An 18,726-nucleotide genomic window follows, 5' to 3' on the forward strand; every position below is an offset into this window, starting at 1 on the left:
CCTTTAGAGCTATCTGATTTTTATACGGACCCAAGGTGCCGTTTCAGAGCAAGACGAGACATTCTAGTCCTCATCACTGAAAGTGTGGCTCGATTCCGTTTAATTCTCACTTTTAAAATGTGAATCACAAGTTATTGTCTGTAGTAACATGGGATTTTCACGGCACGCCGACGAATGGGGGAAAAAAAAAGAAAAATCTAATGAATATCATTGGTCAATTTCAGGATAAAAAAATTATATGTACACAACATGTTATCTGTAGCATTTCCAAATAGGGCAAAACTAAAGTATGTTTTTTTTTGTAATACTGTGATCAAGTGCCATTTTGAAATTTGCTTTACATTGCAAAGTAGCATTTCATTTTTTTTTTTGCCATTTTTCTCCCATTTTCTCCCCAATTTAGTCGTTATACCAATTCCCCGTGTGTATCATGGTCCTGGTCGATGCGCTATCCTTCTGTTGGTCTGGGGAGGGTATAGACTACCACATGCCTCCTCTGATACATGTGGAGTCGCCAGCCGCTTCTTTTCACCTGACAGTGAGGAGTTTCACTGGGAGAGCGTAACGCGCGCGGAAGTTCACGCTATCTCCCCCAGATCCCCTCCCCGCTGAACAGACGCCCTGACCAACCGGTAGGAGCCGCTAATGCAACGATTTCTGCGGTGGTAGGCGAGTACTTTTACCTCTACACTACCCAGACAGCCCTAGCATTTCATTTTTAACCAGTAAAATTTCTTAGCCAACCACCTTTCAAATTTAAAATACACTGACCAAATGAAGACCATCTCGTTATGTTAAATATTCATTTTAAATCTGAATTACATGATTTACATGCCACATGCATGAACTGTTTTATACAGATACTCACTGATAATCATATCATTTGTAAATACCTCAATACCTTACGTTAAGATATTTCGACAAAAAACTCCCATAGAACCTGCCTAATTATGTGTGAGGCTGACTGAACCCAATATTAGTTTCAAATTACAAATTTGATGTCCTCACCACGACGATGCACACTGACAGAAAACATCTTGTTCAAGATAAACATTTAAAACATACAAAATTATGGACATCAACATTTTTTTAAAGAAAGGTAACAGATTTCACACAGATATCAATCGGAATAACATCACCAATTTAACTTTTTGTTCGCCCAACGATGGCACTTCCTCATTGCCGTTACCTGTGTGACTTGAGATTGTCTGTTCACTAAAAGGAAGACTAGAGAAACATTGCTACTAGCCACAGATTGGGCCGGCAAAACAACCCTTCTATCTAGAAGCAGAAATGTCAGTGCTACGCTGAAATAGACCTGGGTCAAATACGTATTTGTTTTGGATTCAAATATTTTTCTGTGCTCTATTGATCTTGCCTGGTGTAACTGAGTCTGCCAATATGAATAGAAGGTGGGGTTTGCATTTCTTGAGAGTATTTCATTGGTTCCAATGCACCAGACAAGATCAGTAAAGCATATAAAAGTATTTGAATCCAAAACAAATATGTATTCGTCTGCGCTGAGCACCCCTACAGTGCATCATGAGGCATATTCAGTAGTCATAAAGCGAAACCGGTGAAATAAACCACTATAAAGAAGCAAACAGCATGAAAAAGCACAGGTTTTAAATTCCATCCATGGTCGATGCGTAACCGTAAATATTGGCTACACAGCTGAAAATGGAACGTTGGTCATTAACTGGGAGATTAAATCTGCTTTCAGAATAGTTCTTCATGCCTGTGTTTGGAATTACTTACAATCAAGTGTATTACACAGGGATAGTAATTGTTTATCCTCCAAAATATTGAAAATAAAAATGTTTTGGAGCCCTATTTTAGAAATAACAGTGCAAATGCAAGCAAAAAAAAAAAAAGGGTTTTGGCACCTTGTTCCAAAAATGCAGCCCTATGCAGTCCAGTTCGGGGAGGTACCGGCAGGTTACGGGCAAGGGACATAAAATGAACTGTAAACTTTATCACAAACCAATTTTATGGGAAATTTGCCGAGATCAAGGCCTCCATCCATCTAGGCCTGGAAGAGAAGATAAAGTGCTGACTGCTTTAGTCCTCTACAAAGTTTCAAAACTTTAGAAGATAAACTCAGTAGCTTTTTTTTTTTTTTTTACTAAAGCCGTACGGTTAGTTAAGTGCTAAAAACCACACTTGCCATGACATCAACCTGCACTGCAATCACTGTGCAGATTCTGCTTCCAGTCAAACAAGACCAGGTTAAAACCTAGTATATGGCTGGACCTAACACACGTGATCCGCCCGAGCCAATTGTGTAACTTCATAACTCAGTCAGTCAGTCAGTCACAGACATTCACGTTGACCACTGTTGCGGTCCAGCCAAAAAACATAATAAGTAACAATGCAATGCAGTAAATATCAGTGAAGCCGATCCTGTTGCATTGTCTCCTTAGGGGAACAGAACAACAGTACACCACGCATTGTCCGATTGGATGAGGGAGCGGGGACGGGGGTGTGGGTGGGGGGGGGGAGGGGACTGGGGCTTTGCAAGGCGGGGCAGTGGGTTGGGCAGTGGACGTGGCAGCTGGGGTGGAGCTCACACCTGGCTGAGGTCAAGCTTGCACAGGAAGGGCGAGCGGAAGGACCCCAGGAAGAGGTGTCCGTCGTGCTCGTGGGCCTCGCTGATGTAGGCGGCCACCATGCCGTGGGGGTCGTGGAAGCTCCGCGCACACGAGCCGCCCTCCCGCAGCTCCAGGACCAGGCTGTACCGCGGCACGAACTTCAGCACCACCTCCGCGCTCAGGAGCTGCAGGCACAGGGAGGACGAGCGCTGTGGGTGTGCCCCATGCGCCAAGCGAACGCTAACCCCGTCAACCCAACCCAACTCAACCCAACCCATCCTAACCCAACGAAACCCAACGCAGACTCAACCTAACCAAACCCTAACCCAACCCATCCCAACCCAAACAAACCCAACCCAACCCTAACCCAACCCAACCAAACCCAACGCAAACCCAAACCAACCAAACCCTATCCCAACCCAACCAAACCCAACCCAACCCAACCCTAACCCAACCCATCCCTAACCCAAACCATCCCAACCCAACGCAAACCCAACCTAACCAAACCCTAACCCAACCCATCCCAACCCAACCAAACCCAACCCAACGCAAACCCAACCCAACCAAACCCAACCCATCCCAACCTAACCGAACCCAACCCTAACCCAACCCAACCCATCCCTCACCCGACCAAAACCCAACGCAAACCCAACCCAAACCATCTCAACCTAACCCAACCCTAACCCAACCCATCCCACACCCAACCAAAACCCATCCAAACCCAACCCAGCCCTAACCCAACCCAACCAATGAAACCCAACCCAACCCTAACCAAACCCAACCCAGCCCAGCCCAACCCAAACAGTGCAAGGCATGACTCATGAAGGACCGGAAAAGCAAACAACACGGCTCACTAGAATCCAGAGCACAAGCATTTCCACATCAATACAAACTGCAGACTGCTTATTTCTGTCCAAGCTTGCAAAAGTCCTGAGGGACCGGAAGAAAGAAACCAGTTTGGGCAGTGTCACAATACAGCCATGCTGTCATACTTACTACAAACACGGCTGTGCTCACAGAACTAAAAGCACAGCTTGGGCAATCACGTAAATATTTTTTAAAAACGCAACATTTTAAACTCATGAGAGGTGAGAGTTCGGGCAGAATGAGTTGCGTGAGACAAAAGAACAGAATGTGTTTTAATATTCACCCTAATGTCACTGTTGCAATACCACTGAAAGTGAACATAAAACTTGATAGGCGGGAAAAGCCATTTCACCACTTCTGGTGCCTGTGCCCGTGTCACATTGTGTGTACAAAATGTTCAAACTAATACAACAACTTTTCCATTCAGAATTTACGGTAGCGGTTGGCACGCCTGGATCCAGTGAAGTGGCGAGTTCACGTCACATACCCAATGAGAGCAACGAGGGCTCAGAAACACGCGGGCGGGGCCCTCTCTCTGGGGCCTACCTTGAAGATGAGCTTCTTAATCCAGGGCTTCTGAGACAGGAAGTCGAGCATGGAGAAACCCGGGTTGGGTCGCACCGCCGACATGGCCACCCAGTACCCGCCCGAGCTGCTGCGTCGGATGTTGTCAGGGAAACCGGGAAGGTTGTCCACGAAGGTGTCCATGCCCCCTTTGTTGAGCCCCGAGACGTGAATTCTAAATGGGGGGGACAGGGAGGAGGACACAAATGAGATGCGCGGTCCTTATATGCGGGGCACATTTTGTGCCATCTATGGCCCAGAAAACAAGCCAAACAAGCCCAAGGCTTTAACCTTGCAGTCTTCCAGTCAGGTTCCCTGATCTCACTACTACCCACAATGCACTGCTGAATGCCATTAAAACAAGCCAAGCCTTTGACCTTGCAGTCTTCCAGTCAGGTTCCCTAATCTCACTATTACCCACAATGCACTGCTGAGTTCAGGAACAGGACTGGTGCTGTGGCAAAGAGCACAGCCACTGCGATCCTACGTGACAGCACCAGACAATATACAGGGTTCTGCACCACAAAAAATTACCCGTCCACTAAATTAGCAGTTACTGATCCCCTGAGGACAAAATCAAAATGAATAAGGCTGTATTAATTATGTATTCATTCTAACAAAAACCTGAGCCTTTCCAATGGCCCTGGACCACAGGTTTCCAACCACTGGAGAGGGATACTGTAATTTACTGCATTCAAGGTTTAGATTAGATTAAGATGGAAGTTTGTTACATCAGGCAAAAAAAATTATATAAAATGAATGCTCAGCATAAACAAAATTAACATTAAAAGGCTACCAGTGGACAAAACATTATAGCTGGAACGACAGGAAGATTCAACTCTGTGTACCACTTGCATTAAGCCGAAGGAATGAAATGACTGAATAATAACCAGGTTATTGGACAGGAGAATTGATTTACTAATGCAGTGAAAACGGAGAACGAAATGAAATTTAAACCACATTCAATCATGGGGCTGAGCCAGCGATTTCACCCTGCACAGCCACAGCACAGAAACTGAGAACAGTCCGCCGGCCCCTGTTGTAGTTATATGCAGAGGACTGAAACACAAAAGTACGGCACCCCTGCCTGCACTAGCCCCCCCCCCCAGCCCCCACTAAAGGGGAAACAAAGTGTAGCCTCCGCCCACTCACCGCACCCACGCCTCTGTTGGTTTTTAGAAAGAACACGCACTTCATCTTCCACACAAGCCGGTTAACGAAGGCCTGGTTACCAAGGCAACCCCACGCTTGCATCATTTTTCTCAAAGCAAAGCTCGAGGGGGAGGGGAGGGGAGGGGGTGGGGGTGGGGGGGACGGGCTTAGTCTGTGCTTCTCGTACTCCGGGACTCCAGAGCCCTGATATCTGGCGAGATTTTACGATACGCGTCTACGAAAACTAATAACGATGGGGGAGGAGGTTTTCAAAACGTCTCGACGTCTGATGCATCTGCAGATTGCAGCTCGTTCGGGGTCCGCGTGCAGCGGGCCACAGTGTGAGGCAACGGCTGTGGTGACAGCCAGATATGTCAAAAGGAGTCGAAGTGTGAAGTAAGCGCTTCCTCTCAGCCCTGGGGCGCTCGGCGTTGAGACGCGGCGGGAGGAACCAGGCTGGCGGTGACCGACGGCCTCGTCTGGCCTGGCTGTGGATGTTCAAAATTCTGCTCAGAGGGGACTAACTGCGCAATAACGACCGTTTGTACTGAACGAAACGTACGAGTAAACATGATTAAAGTAATTACCTATACCTATACGGTTCCTGGTATAATCCATTGCAAATACAATTGCATAATATTTTAAAACATACAGAGAAAATCTACAGAACCAAATAACAAAGCAAACAAACATGTTTTAAATAAAGATGCTTTCTGAAATTCTGATAGCCAAGAAAGGGCAGCCATAGTCATAAATCTTTCATATTTTTGACATATTTTACGTAGTAAAATCACTGAAATAATTTCACTGGTTCATGGTGGCTGTTTTTTGACGTAGCCACATGCCAATTCTTTCTGTTAGCCTTCTGAAATTAAATTGTAGCTGACAGCTAATTAGACTAAACTTAAGGAGGAGACAAACTATATAATAACCTACAGATAGTCAAACACGAAATCATTTTGTTATAAAGTAAAACACTTTAACATTATTTATAATATATGTCTGTGTACCCTTCATAACATTACTCCAATTTGTATTTGTGACTTATTATGGTTTAAAAAACTTTGTAAAAAATAAATAAATAAATAAATAAATATATAAAATTCTACATGGCAGTCAAAATATGTAACCGACCAACTTGAAATTTGCTGGGCTTATATTTCCCTCAAGCTTTTGTGAAACAGTTAAATTTCATATTCAAGTTCCATAAATTTTAAAGCTATTTTGCAGGATTTTAAACTATTCTGTCTGCTTTTATCAATGGGATAAATTCGAATGACAGGGCTTCCTAAGGATCAGGTCTGCCAAATTTCAGACGCGCTGAGCAACGGTTCGTGAGGAACATACGGAAAATGGTAATGAGTCTATAAATGAACAAACCCCACTGCGCTCCTCCAATAATTCCGCAATTCACTCAAGCAGCGACACATTAGCGAAGCACCTGTGCATGCAAGACTGCCCACTGTTTTAACTGTAGATTCACCAAGGGAAGCCATTTCCCCTTCCTAATTGCAACATTCGAGTCATCATTTTCATCAGTTGAAGCCTCGTCAAGTGTGTCGTGTTTGGAAATGACATTCCCAGCAGAGCCCAGTTCGAGCCGTTCCAGGTTTCACGAGAAACCGTCTGTTAGGCTGTCTGTGCACACCAGGGCGGCACACGGTGCAGTGGGTAGCACCGTCACCTCACAGCACGAAGGTTCTGGGTTCGAATCCGGCCTGGGCCTTTCTGTGTGGAGTTTGCACGTTCTCTCCGTGTCTGGTTTCCTCCGGGTACTCCGGTTTCCTCCCACAGTCCAAAGACGTGCAGGTAGGTTAACTGGAGACTCTAAATTGCCCACAGGTATGAGTGTGTGTGTGTGAGTGTGTGTGTGCCCTGTGATAGATTAGCAGCCTGCCTCTTGCCTCTGGAACGACTCAAACCACTATGCATCACAAGTGCATTCTTTGTATCCCAGCTTGAGAGCAGTAAATTGGGCCTGCAGAACTCTTGCACCACTGCCCCACATGGATGACAGACTGTAGCAGACTGGGCGAAGTCAGGGGGTCCTCATGCAAGCTGAACGCGGACCGCCAGTAGGCCCCACCTGCGTATCCTCGCCATGGTGGTCTCTGCCACCAGCACAGACTCCTCGTCGGGACACAGCACGATCCCGTTGGCAAATCGCAGGCCGTCCATCAGCACAGAGACCTCCCTGGTCACGGTGTCATACTCCAGGACACTGAAGGGAAGGGAGGGGGAGGGGCTTAGACAGCACTGGAACTAAACTGGGCCTGGACCAATGGATATAATATAATTATAAAATATATATTATGTATTAGCATATATGTGTGATATATAATTGTAGAATATTATATTATAGACTATTTATTATATATAGAATATATGTCATATATAATTATAGAATATATATATATTACAGAATCATTACACTTCTAAAATATAATTATACATTACACATATTCCAATATATAACATACATTCTATATATCTATTATATATTCTATAATATAATACTCTATAATCATTTTTCTCCCAGCCAGTCCATGTGACCCAGTATAGGTGATGAGTTTTTTATTGGACAACTTTTTGCTGGCATGCTGACAGAAAACAGTGTCCTGTTGCCGCGGGTGACCCAGGATGTGGCAGCTCTGTCCTTGCGCATCGGGTTTCCTAGTGTGAGCGCAGCCCCGGGGGAGTTACCGTCCGTCAGCCGTCGCCTCCATAATGAGGTGCAGATAGTCCCTGCGCTGCCACCTGCTGCTGGAGTCTGTGAAGTACACCTTCCGTCCGTCCTGTGTCACGTCCAGGTCGTTCACGAAGGACAGCCTTCGCCCACCCACCAGCTGCCTCGTCGACACCAGGTGGTCTGCTTCCCCTGATGAGCACAGTGAGCAGGTCAAACTTTTTAAACACAGAGGAACAAGACTTTTTTTTTTTTTTTTTTCACTCCACCAGAGGGAATATGAGGACAGCTAGTCCTCATATTCCCTCTGGTGGAGTAAATTATTTTCACCACGTCTCTTCCCAGGGCCAAGGTGGTGCTGATCTAACACAAAAACCCTCTTGGACAATATGGCATCTCAGAGGAGTGCTAATCTAGGATCTGTTCAGGGTGTTAACACCATTAATAAGGTTAAATACTGGACTAAGGAAACCAGATCCTAGATCACCTCTCATACTCTGAGACTCATTATGAATTTGGGTCCAGAATTAAGCCTTTTTTTTGAGGGGGGGAGGGGGGGGGGGGGAGGCGTGTCTTGGCTGCAATATCAAGAGACCTTCGTCAGAATAGAAATACCACAAAGACAAGCTTCCTCTTTAACCTGTGACTTCCCTGTAAGCACTGTATGTAGTATGCGACACCCCTTCCTGCACTTGACCGCGGTGACCTTTGACCTCTCACTGACCTGTGGTGGGGTTGACCTCAAACAGCCCTAGGTATGCGTCTGCAACAAAGAGTGTGCCGTTGGGTCCCACCCGAATCCCAAGGGGCCGGCCGCAGGTGGGCTCATCATCTCTGGACCCTGGGAACACACAACAAGCCGATGAGGCCTAGTCCCAGCAAGGAGAAGGACATTTAATAATACTTCTGACACGTTTAGAAATCAGAATTGTTCCTCGTGCGTGAACTTCCTTTTAATATGCACAAGCATGTTAGAACCATTCACGGAGGACTTGGTGGTGTAAAAAAAATAGCTATATCGTAATAAATAAAAAATATTAACACCCACTCCTTGGAAAAAATTTGATGTGCGACATTCTTTGAAGGTGCATCTGAGAATGTTTATTGTGAATAATGACTGAAATTAAAATTCAGTGTAAAAAGGTCGACTGCAAAAGCCATTATCTGGAGGTAGATGCAAACCACAAATTCACGTGCAACCTTAGAGCCTAAAGGAACTTAAAACACATTTTACATCTTGGTCTAGGGTGGTAATACCAGAAAGACACCATTCTTTTTTTCGACTGTAAACTGTGTCTAAACCGACACACAGTTGAGGGGAAGCACCCATTCAAACGCCGACTCGTTGCTCTTAGCCTTACCACAGGGTGGCCGTCCGAGAGTCGCCACGACATGAATGCTCTTGCCTTCGATCCTCACAATCTTCCCATCGGCGGTGCCTGTGTACAGCACGTCTGGGCAGGAAGACATGAACAGCCCAATCAAAACGGGTGTGGGGAAACTCATTCATTTTTGAAATTGAATTTGAACTGAAAATGGAGGCAAGATACACGATTTCAAATTTGAATGAAAAGCAATGCAATTAAAATAAATGAAATTCCAATTTCTATTTTATTTATCACTTTAAAAAGTGTTTACTTTGACAGCAATGATATTGCTGTAACAAGGAATACGTCCGAAACACGACTGAAACATTTAATTTTCAATCATTAATATGGTATATCTTAAGCAGTATATGTAAGCTTTTTGCACTTTGTTTTCTATTTGCGGTTTTCAATCCTTTTTTTAAAAGTTCCACCCTACTCCAGGGCCAGGGGACCCTTTCTGAAAACAGTTAAATTCTTCTAACCCTTTAGGGAAGGAATTTAAATGTTTGGGATGTGAAGGGAGCTTTGGACTTCACAGCAACAGAAAAATTTGAAACAGGGCAACAGGGCTGGCTGAGGTACCGTAGGAAAGAGATTATGTATACTCGCCTACATTCTGCATATTTCTTAACATAACTGGAGCAGTGGAAAGCAGGGTTGGTGGGCTCAGCAACATAAGAACTGAATCTGGATTGGAGTGAGTTTCAACAGTTCAAATCAACAAACGGCCGTTGCGCACAAACTATCCAGACCACACTGTGAAAACATCTGCCTGGCACTTGTCATCACGGCATTGCACCATATTGCAAAAAATAAAAAAGAAGAAGAGAAAACTAGGTGAAAAGGAATGGAGAAGACACTCCTCTCCTGGCAGACTCCTTTCCCTCTACCCACCTCCGATGTTCGCAATGGACTCGGGCCCTACAAGCTGATCTTCAAACAGCCTCACTGCCTGCCTCAGCTTGAAGTTGGGCTCAAAGCAGCCTGTCATCAGCGGTGGTTCACCAAGGCTGTAATGAGAATTGAGAACAAGGGTATACAAATGCAGCCACTGGTTCAATACCCCAGGCCTCAGAAAAGCAAAGCCTTTGCGTGCGACACGTCCAAAGGCCAGAGGAGAAATACTGGTAGACAAGCTGCAACGCTTGGCTTCATACAGGAAAATCAATCATTAATAGCAGAACGTGAAATTGAGCAATGAATTTTAACGAGGAAATGCTGGCTGGTTGCTGGTACGATGCAGAGGCCAACAGCGAACGTGGCCACACTCCAGGAAGCTGGCACAATACATCATTGTATCATATAATGCAGAAGGTTCCAGAAGGACAAAGTCGACGCCCCAGACAGGAAGGAATGGTTTTTTAAAGAGAGCAGGTGCTATTAAGAATTAGGCCTATACTGCAGTGACGACTGCAGTATGAAATACAGGTCCGTTGGGTTCGATGACACACACCACTGTTGAGCCCTTACAGTAGTTACCTTTGTGCCCTTGGTTTGATACCCATGAATGGATTCACATAAAATCACATTTGAAAAAATTCTCATTTACTTTTTTATTACTGTCATTTCATTCATTTGTACAAATGATCAGGCATTTGGAGTTTGGAAGAACAACACATTCACAGAAATACACTTCCATCACAGTATTACTATAGCACTAGATGGGTAAATTATTAAGTTATTTGTATTGCTTATGGCTTTGTATTGTATTAGGCTAATAAGTTATACGTGATAGTGCACATAAATTCTGCCATGAGTGTTAATGGATTTATTGCGGGCAATTTTTTTGCTATTACCTAACAGCGTCTGGTTGGATAGGAGACTCCAGGAGAAGGATAACACCGAGCAAAGGAAACAGCATTAAGGACCCCAATGTCAGGAGTGTCACTCGGAAAACCTTCCCACTGTAGGTGCTAAAACAAACAAAAGCGTCGTTAGCAACGAATTTATGCAAATAAACGTAAAAGCAAGAGCGACGCTCTTCAGCCTGCAGCTCTGTGTAAGAGACCGTACGTTACTGTGCATAACTAACGTTAGTAAGGGAACACGGGCTGCCACTTTAGCTACACTTATCTGGCTGGAACCGTAAATGACAAAACAGCCACTGTTCGTTGTCGTCTCAAACCGAGACACAGATGCACTTTGATATCTGACAGATAAGCTAACCTGTGTGCGTAGAGTCAACAACTGTATTTTACTGTTGGCCAACAAGCTGGGTAGAAAGTACACCAAGTCGCTTCGCTAGGCTGTTGGCTATCGAGCTGTACAATTTACACAACAAAGCTACCCTTTGTATTTTAATCCATATGCTATGGAAGCAGGGCGTGCTGCGCTCACATGTGGTTTGTGATGTTCAACTAGCGCTCGCTAGCTATTCGGCAGCACAACCTTACTACAGCTTGCTAAATGTCGAGAGGCTAACGATAACTAGCGCTAGCTACGTACCTTGTGCCCTTGTACTGAGGTTCTGGTGACTCGTCTGTTATGACCTGAGGTCTGTTTAACCTCCTGAACCTGACTCCATCGGTCTCATTCATCTTGATATATTAGCAAAAAAATCCTTATTCCGAGGTGCCTAGAAAGTCTCCCTTCAACGATGTCCACAACATAAGAATGGGTCATGAACTGGCCAGTCCGTTCTAGCTGGCTAACGTTAAGTGCAATTTTGCGAAATGTAATGTTGAGTAACCCAGCTTGCTGCCTACCTACACGTAGCTAGCTAATGTTAACTATGACATTGCCTTGTCGCAGAAGTGCAAGCAGCGCCGATCAGCTACAGCGGATCCTTTCTGCTTTTGAATCGAATCGCAGGCTCGGCTTTGAAATGACGGAATCCCCGTCACATTTGTGCGTCAATAATATCAGCTGTCAGAAAGAACATTAGTAAACAGTACAGGCTACTCTTGTGCTCCGGTAAGAAACAACAGCAGCGTAGGTTTTAGGTTGTTTGTGGAATGGTTTGTATTTTTGCTACTTGTCGCCACATTTTTGGATTAAAGTAATCGGTCCCTTAGAAATTAAGCTTGTGTTTTAGTTGAGCCTCGAGTGTTATTTGCATGTTTTAAATTTCGCCTAATTTGAAATGATCATCCTATTATCCATATAAGATCAGTAATTGATTTTGAGGGTTTTTTGTTTTGTTTGTTTGTTTTTTAAACAATGACACTGCTAAGACTGTAATACGTGCATTTGTTACACAATTAAATGAGACCAAAATGAGACTCGTATCCAAAATATTTTATATCAAGTAAATTCACATTTTTTTGTAGTCATTTCATAAAGATTAAACTGCTGATATCCCTTGCTTTATAATAAAGCAGTAATGCCCTTCAGGAAGCGCGATAGCATAAGTTATTTATCTTAATACTAAAAGTACAGAACGAGGGGAAAAGTACTGTGTGTAACACTGAAAATTACATTTCAAAGGAAGGCGATTATCCATTAGTACTTTTGTGCTTGAGACAGAAAACGCATTCATATTGTCGTTCACATGAAGCTCGTTTAACCGCTACGAGAAAAACAAATCAGTTCTGGTACATGTGTACACGTGAATCCTACAGATTCAGTACATTTTTCCTGCAGTAAAAGACAGTTTTATATCATACATGTAATGAATGTATGAATCATGGTCTTAAGCTCTTAATTTATTTTATTCTGAAATCAACTTCCAATGTGTCCTTGATTATTTATAAATGTCCTCCAGCAAGGCTAAAGAAACAATGGTACCATAACGCATCAGCTATTTCATAAAAACGATGGAAATATTTGAACTGACGTAAATGTCATGAATAGAATATCCACACCATATTACTATTGTTTAGGGATCCTCTATGTGTCGTTTGGAGGCATAATACACTTAAGTTGTTGAACAGGTTTGTGGTCTAGTAATTCCAAAGCAAGTATAGAGGAGAGTATATGTGTATATTACCTAATTACTTTTGAAAACATTGCATTTTATCTTATTTTTAGTTGGGACCGTTTTGTAAGATTCATGCAACCTGAGCCTGCTGTGCTCAAGAAAAGACGTGCCAGTACAACATTAAAATGGATATTTATCTTTAAAACTGAATAAATGCTATTAAATGAATAAAATAAAATGAATGTGTTTGTATGTACATGCTCTGGAGATATTATTTATTTAATCAATTTATTTAAACCACAAACCTGAGAATGGCAACTATAAAAGCAGCTGTGCATCTGTCAGGTCATCAGAATCTTCCCTAAGTATCCAAAATAAGTACATCACACAAAAAACCCAGTCTGGGCCAACTGAAAACATACACAGATCTTAAATAATAATTTTTAAAAATTATTTATGCATTTATACGTAGGCTATATATGTATACCTTGTGCATTTATGCATTTATAACTCCATAAAGTGAACCATCCCTTTAAGGCTGAGTGGACTGCCGGAACTCCTCCACTGTGGTTTGTAAGTAAACCGTTTCAAGTGTACGCACACTTGTGCTCTTTAAGGTTTCTCAGAGCAGAAAAACACTTCCCACACTTATCGCAGATGAACGGTTTCTCTCCGGTATGCGTTTGCTGATGTGCTTTGAGATTATTTGCCTGGCAGAAACCAGTTCCACATACACCGCACACAAACGGTTTATCTCCTGTGTGAATGCGCTGGTGTCGAGTCAGATTCTGAGGAACACTAAAACTCTTGCCACACTCAAGACAACTGTATGGTTTTTCTCCTGTGTGAGTCCGCTGGTGCGCATTAAGACTACTTTGCTTTATGAAACCCTTCCCGCATTCGCTACAGCTGTACGGTTTCACTCCAGTGTGAATTAGATGGTGCGTATGAAGATAACTTGCAGAACTGTAGCGTTGTCCACACACATCGCAGCCAAAAGGCTTCCCACTTGTGTGAACTTGCTCATGTATTGTAAGACTATTTGCAGTACGGAAACGCTTTCCACACACACTGCAACTGTGTGGTTTCTCTTCAGTATGTATTTGTTGGTGTTTACAAAGATATGTCGCAGAAGAAAAACTCTTACCACACTCTGTACAACCGTACGGTTTCTCCAATGAGTGAACTGCCTGGTGCACTTTAAGAGCGCTTTTCTGATTGAAACTGTTCCCACATATTTCACAGGTAAACGGTCTTTCTCCCGTGTGAACTCGCTGATGTACTTTCAGGTGACTGGCTTGAGTGAAACTCTTATCGCACCTGTCACACTTGAATGCTTTCTCCCCTGTGTGAGTCTGCTTGTGCCTATTCAGGTTAGGCGCGAGACTAAAACACTTCCCACACACATCACATGAAAAAGCCTTCTCTCCGGTGTGGACTCTCTGGTGTATCTTCAGGGCGCTGGAGCTGCAGAAGCTCTTTCCACACTTGGCGCAACTGTACGGTTTCTCCCCCGTGTGAATTCTCTGGTGTGCTCTGAGTCCACTCCTCTGACTGCAGGTCTTGCCGCACGTGTCGCAGCGGTACGGTTTCTCTCCCCTGTGCACCGTCTGACGGTGAACGTTCAGGCTGCGCTTGGCCGTGAATCGCTTCCCACATTCTGCGCAGCAGAAAGGTTTCGCTCCCGTGTGGACGATCTGGTGCGCAGCCAGTTCTCTCTCCCTTCCGAAAGTCTTCGCACATTGCGCGCAACCGTGCGGCTTCTCTCCTTTATGCACCGTTGACCGGTGTTGTTTAAGCCTGCATTTGACTGGGAAATCCTCCCCACACTGTGTGCAACTGTACGGTTTCTTTCGCTTAACTTGGTGTTCTTTAAGATGGCTCTGTGTGCCGAACACCCTCCCACAGTGTGCGCAGCGGAACCGTTTCTCTCCTTTGTGCACTACTAGCTGGTGTACATTCAAACTGCACTTGGCTGTGAACTTCTTCCCACACTGTGTGCAGCTGAACGGTTTCTCTCTCGTGTGCACGACCTGGTGTGCTTTGAGATTGCTCGGCCGGCCAAACCTCTTTCCACACAGCTTGCAGCTGAACAGTTTCTTTCCTTTGCCTACTTTTTGACGACAGGTCTTGTCCTTCACCACGGCGAAAGTCTCCTGCGCACGACTGCCTTCGATGTCCGAGCGTAATTCTGCTGGTATGGACTGGGGGTCCTGTTCCTGTTGGCTTTCCGCAGGTGTGCGCAGTGTGTCCTGTTCGTCCCCACAGTACTGACCCTCACCGGGGAGCACCTCTCCAGCATCAGCACTGGCATCTACGGAATCTGCTGGGGAAGTACCAACAAGCTTTAATATCATACACAGTGTGAAAGTAGCATATCGCTTCTGTACAAGAGAGCACTTTTTAAGACGTGAAGCACCTCATGGACCTGGCTAGCAGGCTGAAGATTCTCCACAAGGTGGAGCTATTAGCACTCTCGGTCTGTGTCCTAATTACTATTAGAAAATGCTCAAACACTATACTAAGAGTAAACAATCTTTCAGCTAAGAAAAATATAACCTCTGTGACAGACGCAAACATAATCCTGCAACAAACTGGTTTAATCACTCCACTTACTTTCCTCACTCATCAGTAGTCCTCTCTGTGAATCACCGTTTGCCAAACCAATCTCAGGTTCAATGTCCTTGATCACAAGTTGTCCATGCCTGTCCTCCTCCATGTCTGTAGACTGTACAAGAGAGGTCAGATGAAAACTTATTTTTCACATTTCTGCTTCTTAAACAGTGTTTTCACCCTTATCCCCCTTTCGCAAGAAGGGCCACGTGTCACTGCAGCAGGGCAAGTGTCACTTGGAGGAGTGTGGCATTGGTCACTGATGACGGTTGCCAGTGGGTGGCGGTGTTGCAAACTATCGCATCAGCACCTAAAGAGAACCAGACCAACTGAAACGCATCATTTCCATGAAAGCAGGAGTTTCTGCTGCAGTGGACTCCCGGTCATACCTGGCTCCTGACTGCTTCAGCTATGCCATGACTGGAACCCGAGTACAAATTTCGAAGAAAATGTATTACCCAGAGCACAAGAAGGAATGATTGATACAGCAATTGGCACAACATGCCCTTTGTAATCGCAGTACTTTGTGCCACATACAATTTCACTCGCAATAAATTCCGTATCTGAATTGCCACTGGTCACATTTTCAATTCAATCAGGTACTGACCCCCATACTGAGTCACAGCCTGGTGAGCAGCTATGAGAACTGACCTGGTCTCTCACGATGGCAGACTGACATGGAGTGGTCTCCCCTTCCGCTGACGAGGGCTCTCCATCGCTCCACAGGCTGGACGGGGGAGGACGCTCCTCTGAAACCATCAGCACTGGTCAGTTGCACATTCACGTCAAACATCAAAGCACATATTTGGAATCAGACGCCAAATGACTTTATTAAATTACTTCACTGTAACCCTAGTTAACAACACAACCCAATTACATCCCCCCAAATTTACATGAGCAGGAGATCAAAATTAACCACACCACTCTGGACCCACTATAGATACTGCAGATACACACCTATTTCCTGTCCCCCGTGTTCGTGGCCAACCTGGACTCCCACAGAGCAGCTGGGAGTGGTCGCTGAGCTCTCCGGTGCTCTCCCCTCCCCGTGCGCTCTCGCTGTCCTCAGCTGGCTCTCCATCAGCTGCAGCTTCCTCTTCAGGACCTCATTCTCCCTCCGACTCTGGGACCCCTCCAGGTGCAGCACCGCAGAGCCCTCCTCCACGAGTCTGCCGATCTTCTCCAGGGCCTCCTGTGTCAGGAGCTCCATTTTGGACGCCAGCTGCACCTACAGTAATCACGCAACATGCTGAATGGCAAAATGTCTCCTTCACAGCTCTCGCATCCGAGCTTTCACGTCTGTTCCAGCGAAATACTTTTTTTCAAATCATCAAAAGCTATTATGAAAAACAAAATTAACTGAATTTATGCCTAACCTGAAGTTAAAGAATTCAAAATCTTAATCAGCAAAGAAACACAGATTAAGCTTCTACATAGCTTCTACAGTTCATGTGACTTATCGAAAATATATATAGGCTAGCTCTTGAAGTTTCTACAAGCTTACAAACGCATACACTGACAGAAAACTTCTTCAGCAGGTACTCTAATGTACCAGAGGGGTTCAGCAAGGTAACCAGATATCCATCTGGTTATATACTTGGCTTATTATGAGCCAGTTTATTTGATATTAACAGAGCCATTTGTGTCAACATGGCAAGACACAGAGTACTTCTGATAAGAACTGTAAGAACAACTACAATGACAGTCAAAGGCCACGGTCATCCGCTGTGCTGTTCAATACCTCGAATTAGGCAAGAGCTTACTTGAATCAAAATGCAGACAAAAAAGTGGTGGCGACTTGAAATACTACAACTATGCACTGCAGTACAATTAAATACCACTTAAATATCTGCGAAATAGAGCATTGACATGTACAGTTAGATTTAAGCTGGCTCTATTTTGACATGGAAATTACATGTTCGAAATGATTCTGTTGTTTACACGAACTAAAAATTCATACACTAAATAGTTGCGTAGGTCTGTGCGCATGTTGACCACGCTACCGCAACACGTCAAACTAGCAAATAGTTAAACCAAATAGCACAAAAATATACGACGCTTCGAATAAAACCCACCGTCAGTTCGCTGTCCACCATCAACGGTAACTTTTCCTTAGCTTCTACATTAAAATAGGAGGTCATTTCTAAACTTAGCGTAGCAGAGCGACCAACATCGGCCATGGCGACAAGTTTGCACAGTTCTGTCACCGCTGCTTTAGCTAAAACATCCATAACTGAGGCCAGCTGTGCTCTGAATGTAACAACGTGCGACATTTTACCAGTAATTTATCCACTAAACAAAAACAAGATTGTCACATCTCCATCCCATTCCACAATTGCCATAATCCTGCAGATCTACCGGAACACTTGATTGTTAGACACATGTTGTGCTTCCGGTGACAACCGGAAACGCATGTTAAAACGGTACACATGATACTGCACAAAAGTTTTTAAAGGTAACATTCATCATGTACAATAAAATTAAAAGGACGTTGGTTCCTAATGATGTTATCAGGTTACATTCGTACTCATATCTGTATAAGAAATGCTTTTTCATTATGTAATGTGTAGTTTAATATTTACACATTTACCAAATAATTATAAACCAAAATCAATTTTATTCAGTTATTTGGTTCTAACATCATGTTAAGGAAGAAAAAACATAAAATTATATTATAGCCTAATATCAGTAATATTTGTTTATTTTAAATCCAGAATGAACAGGTGTGGAAATGTCCCTTTGGTGAAAAAAAACTTTGAGGATGTCATGTGAACTGTGCAGCCTAAGCCACATCCCAACGTAAATCGGTGAGGAGTAGACCAAAGTTAATGCCCACTTAGGTGGTTTTAATGCCTTTCTCAAAAATCCTGAATTGCTTTGAAGCAGCTGTGGCACAGGTGGGTCAGTGAGGTTATCTTACTGCTCAGTCTGTCTGCGCAACTTCAAGTTGTCTTCAAGTTTGAGATCTGATGGTATATGTATTCCATCTTGAAAGCATGCACTAATGGTGGTAGCACTTAAGGAAAG

At 44.0% G+C, this 18,726-nt stretch overlaps 2 protein-coding genes across 4 annotated transcripts; both read right to left on the minus strand.

Moving 5' to 3' along the window:
• Positions 1–1,095: 1,095 nt before the first annotated feature.
• On the minus strand, positions 1,096–12,349 carry apmap (adipocyte plasma membrane associated protein). Its single transcript, XM_035399538.1, has 9 exons — positions 11,673–12,349; positions 11,024–11,140; positions 10,122–10,237; positions 9,222–9,314; positions 8,585–8,701; positions 7,878–8,052; positions 7,261–7,395; positions 4,005–4,197; positions 1,096–2,776 (listed from the first exon to the last, which is right to left on the minus strand). The coding sequence occupies exons 1-9, from the start codon at positions 11,762–11,764 to the stop codon at positions 2,567–2,569; spliced, it is 1,248 nt and encodes a 415-aa protein (XP_035255429.1). The 5' UTR covers positions 11,765–12,349; the 3' UTR covers positions 1,096–2,566.
• Positions 12,350–12,856: 507 nt separating this feature from the next.
• Positions 12,857–18,111, minus strand: LOC118217615 (oocyte zinc finger protein XlCOF6-like). 3 transcript variants are annotated; one of them, XM_035399529.1, is made up of 5 exons: positions 17,775–18,111; positions 16,657–16,921; positions 16,351–16,448; positions 15,703–15,814; positions 12,857–15,412 (listed from the first exon to the last, which is right to left on the minus strand). In XM_035399529.1, exons 1-5 carry the CDS (start codon positions 17,970–17,972, stop codon positions 13,674–13,676), a joined length of 2,412 nt encoding a protein of 803 aa, XP_035255420.1. In that variant the 5' UTR covers positions 17,973–18,111; the 3' UTR covers positions 12,857–13,673. The 3 variants fall into 3 exon arrangements, with proteins under 3 accessions (XP_035255420.1, XP_035255419.1, XP_035255418.1); XM_035399528.1 differs by having other exon boundaries at positions 12,857–15,409; positions 16,657–16,927; XM_035399527.1 differs by having other exon boundaries at positions 16,657–16,927; positions 17,775–18,110.
• Positions 18,112–18,726: the final 615 nt, after the last annotated feature.

Source organism: Anguilla anguilla, chromosome 18, assembly GCF_013347855.1.
Source record: "Anguilla anguilla isolate fAngAng1 chromosome 18, fAngAng1.pri, whole genome shotgun sequence".
In the NCBI taxonomy this organism is placed as follows: Eukaryota; Metazoa; Chordata; class Actinopteri; order Anguilliformes; family Anguillidae; genus Anguilla; species Anguilla anguilla.

Bases quoted from the DNA above. Each gene is read 5' to 3' on its own strand.
- LOC118217615 (XM_035399527.1), bottom strand. From the start codon at position 17,972: ATGTCGCACGTTGTTACATTCAGAGCACAGCTGGCCTCAGTTATGGAT. The intron at 16,449-16,656 runs GTGTGTATCTGC...TGATGGTTTCAG, and splicing joins ACACGGGGGACAGGAAATAG to AGGAGCGTCCTCCCCCGTCC. The intron at 15,815-16,350 runs GTCAGTTCTCAT...TCTCTTGTACAG, and splicing joins CTGCCATCGTGAGAGACCAG to TCTACAGACATGGAGGAGGA.
- apmap (XM_035399538.1), bottom strand. From the start codon at position 11,764: ATGAATGAGACCGATGGAGTCAGGTTCAGGAGGTTAAACAGACCTCAG. The intron at 8,702-9,221 runs GTAAGGCTAAGA...GTGTGTTCCCAG, and splicing joins TCTCGGACGGCCACCCTGTG to GGTCCAGAGATGATGAGCCC. The intron at 4,198-7,260 runs GTGGGGCCTACT...CCCCCCATTTAG, and splicing joins ACCATGGCGAGGATACGCAG to AATTCACGTCTCGGGGCTCA.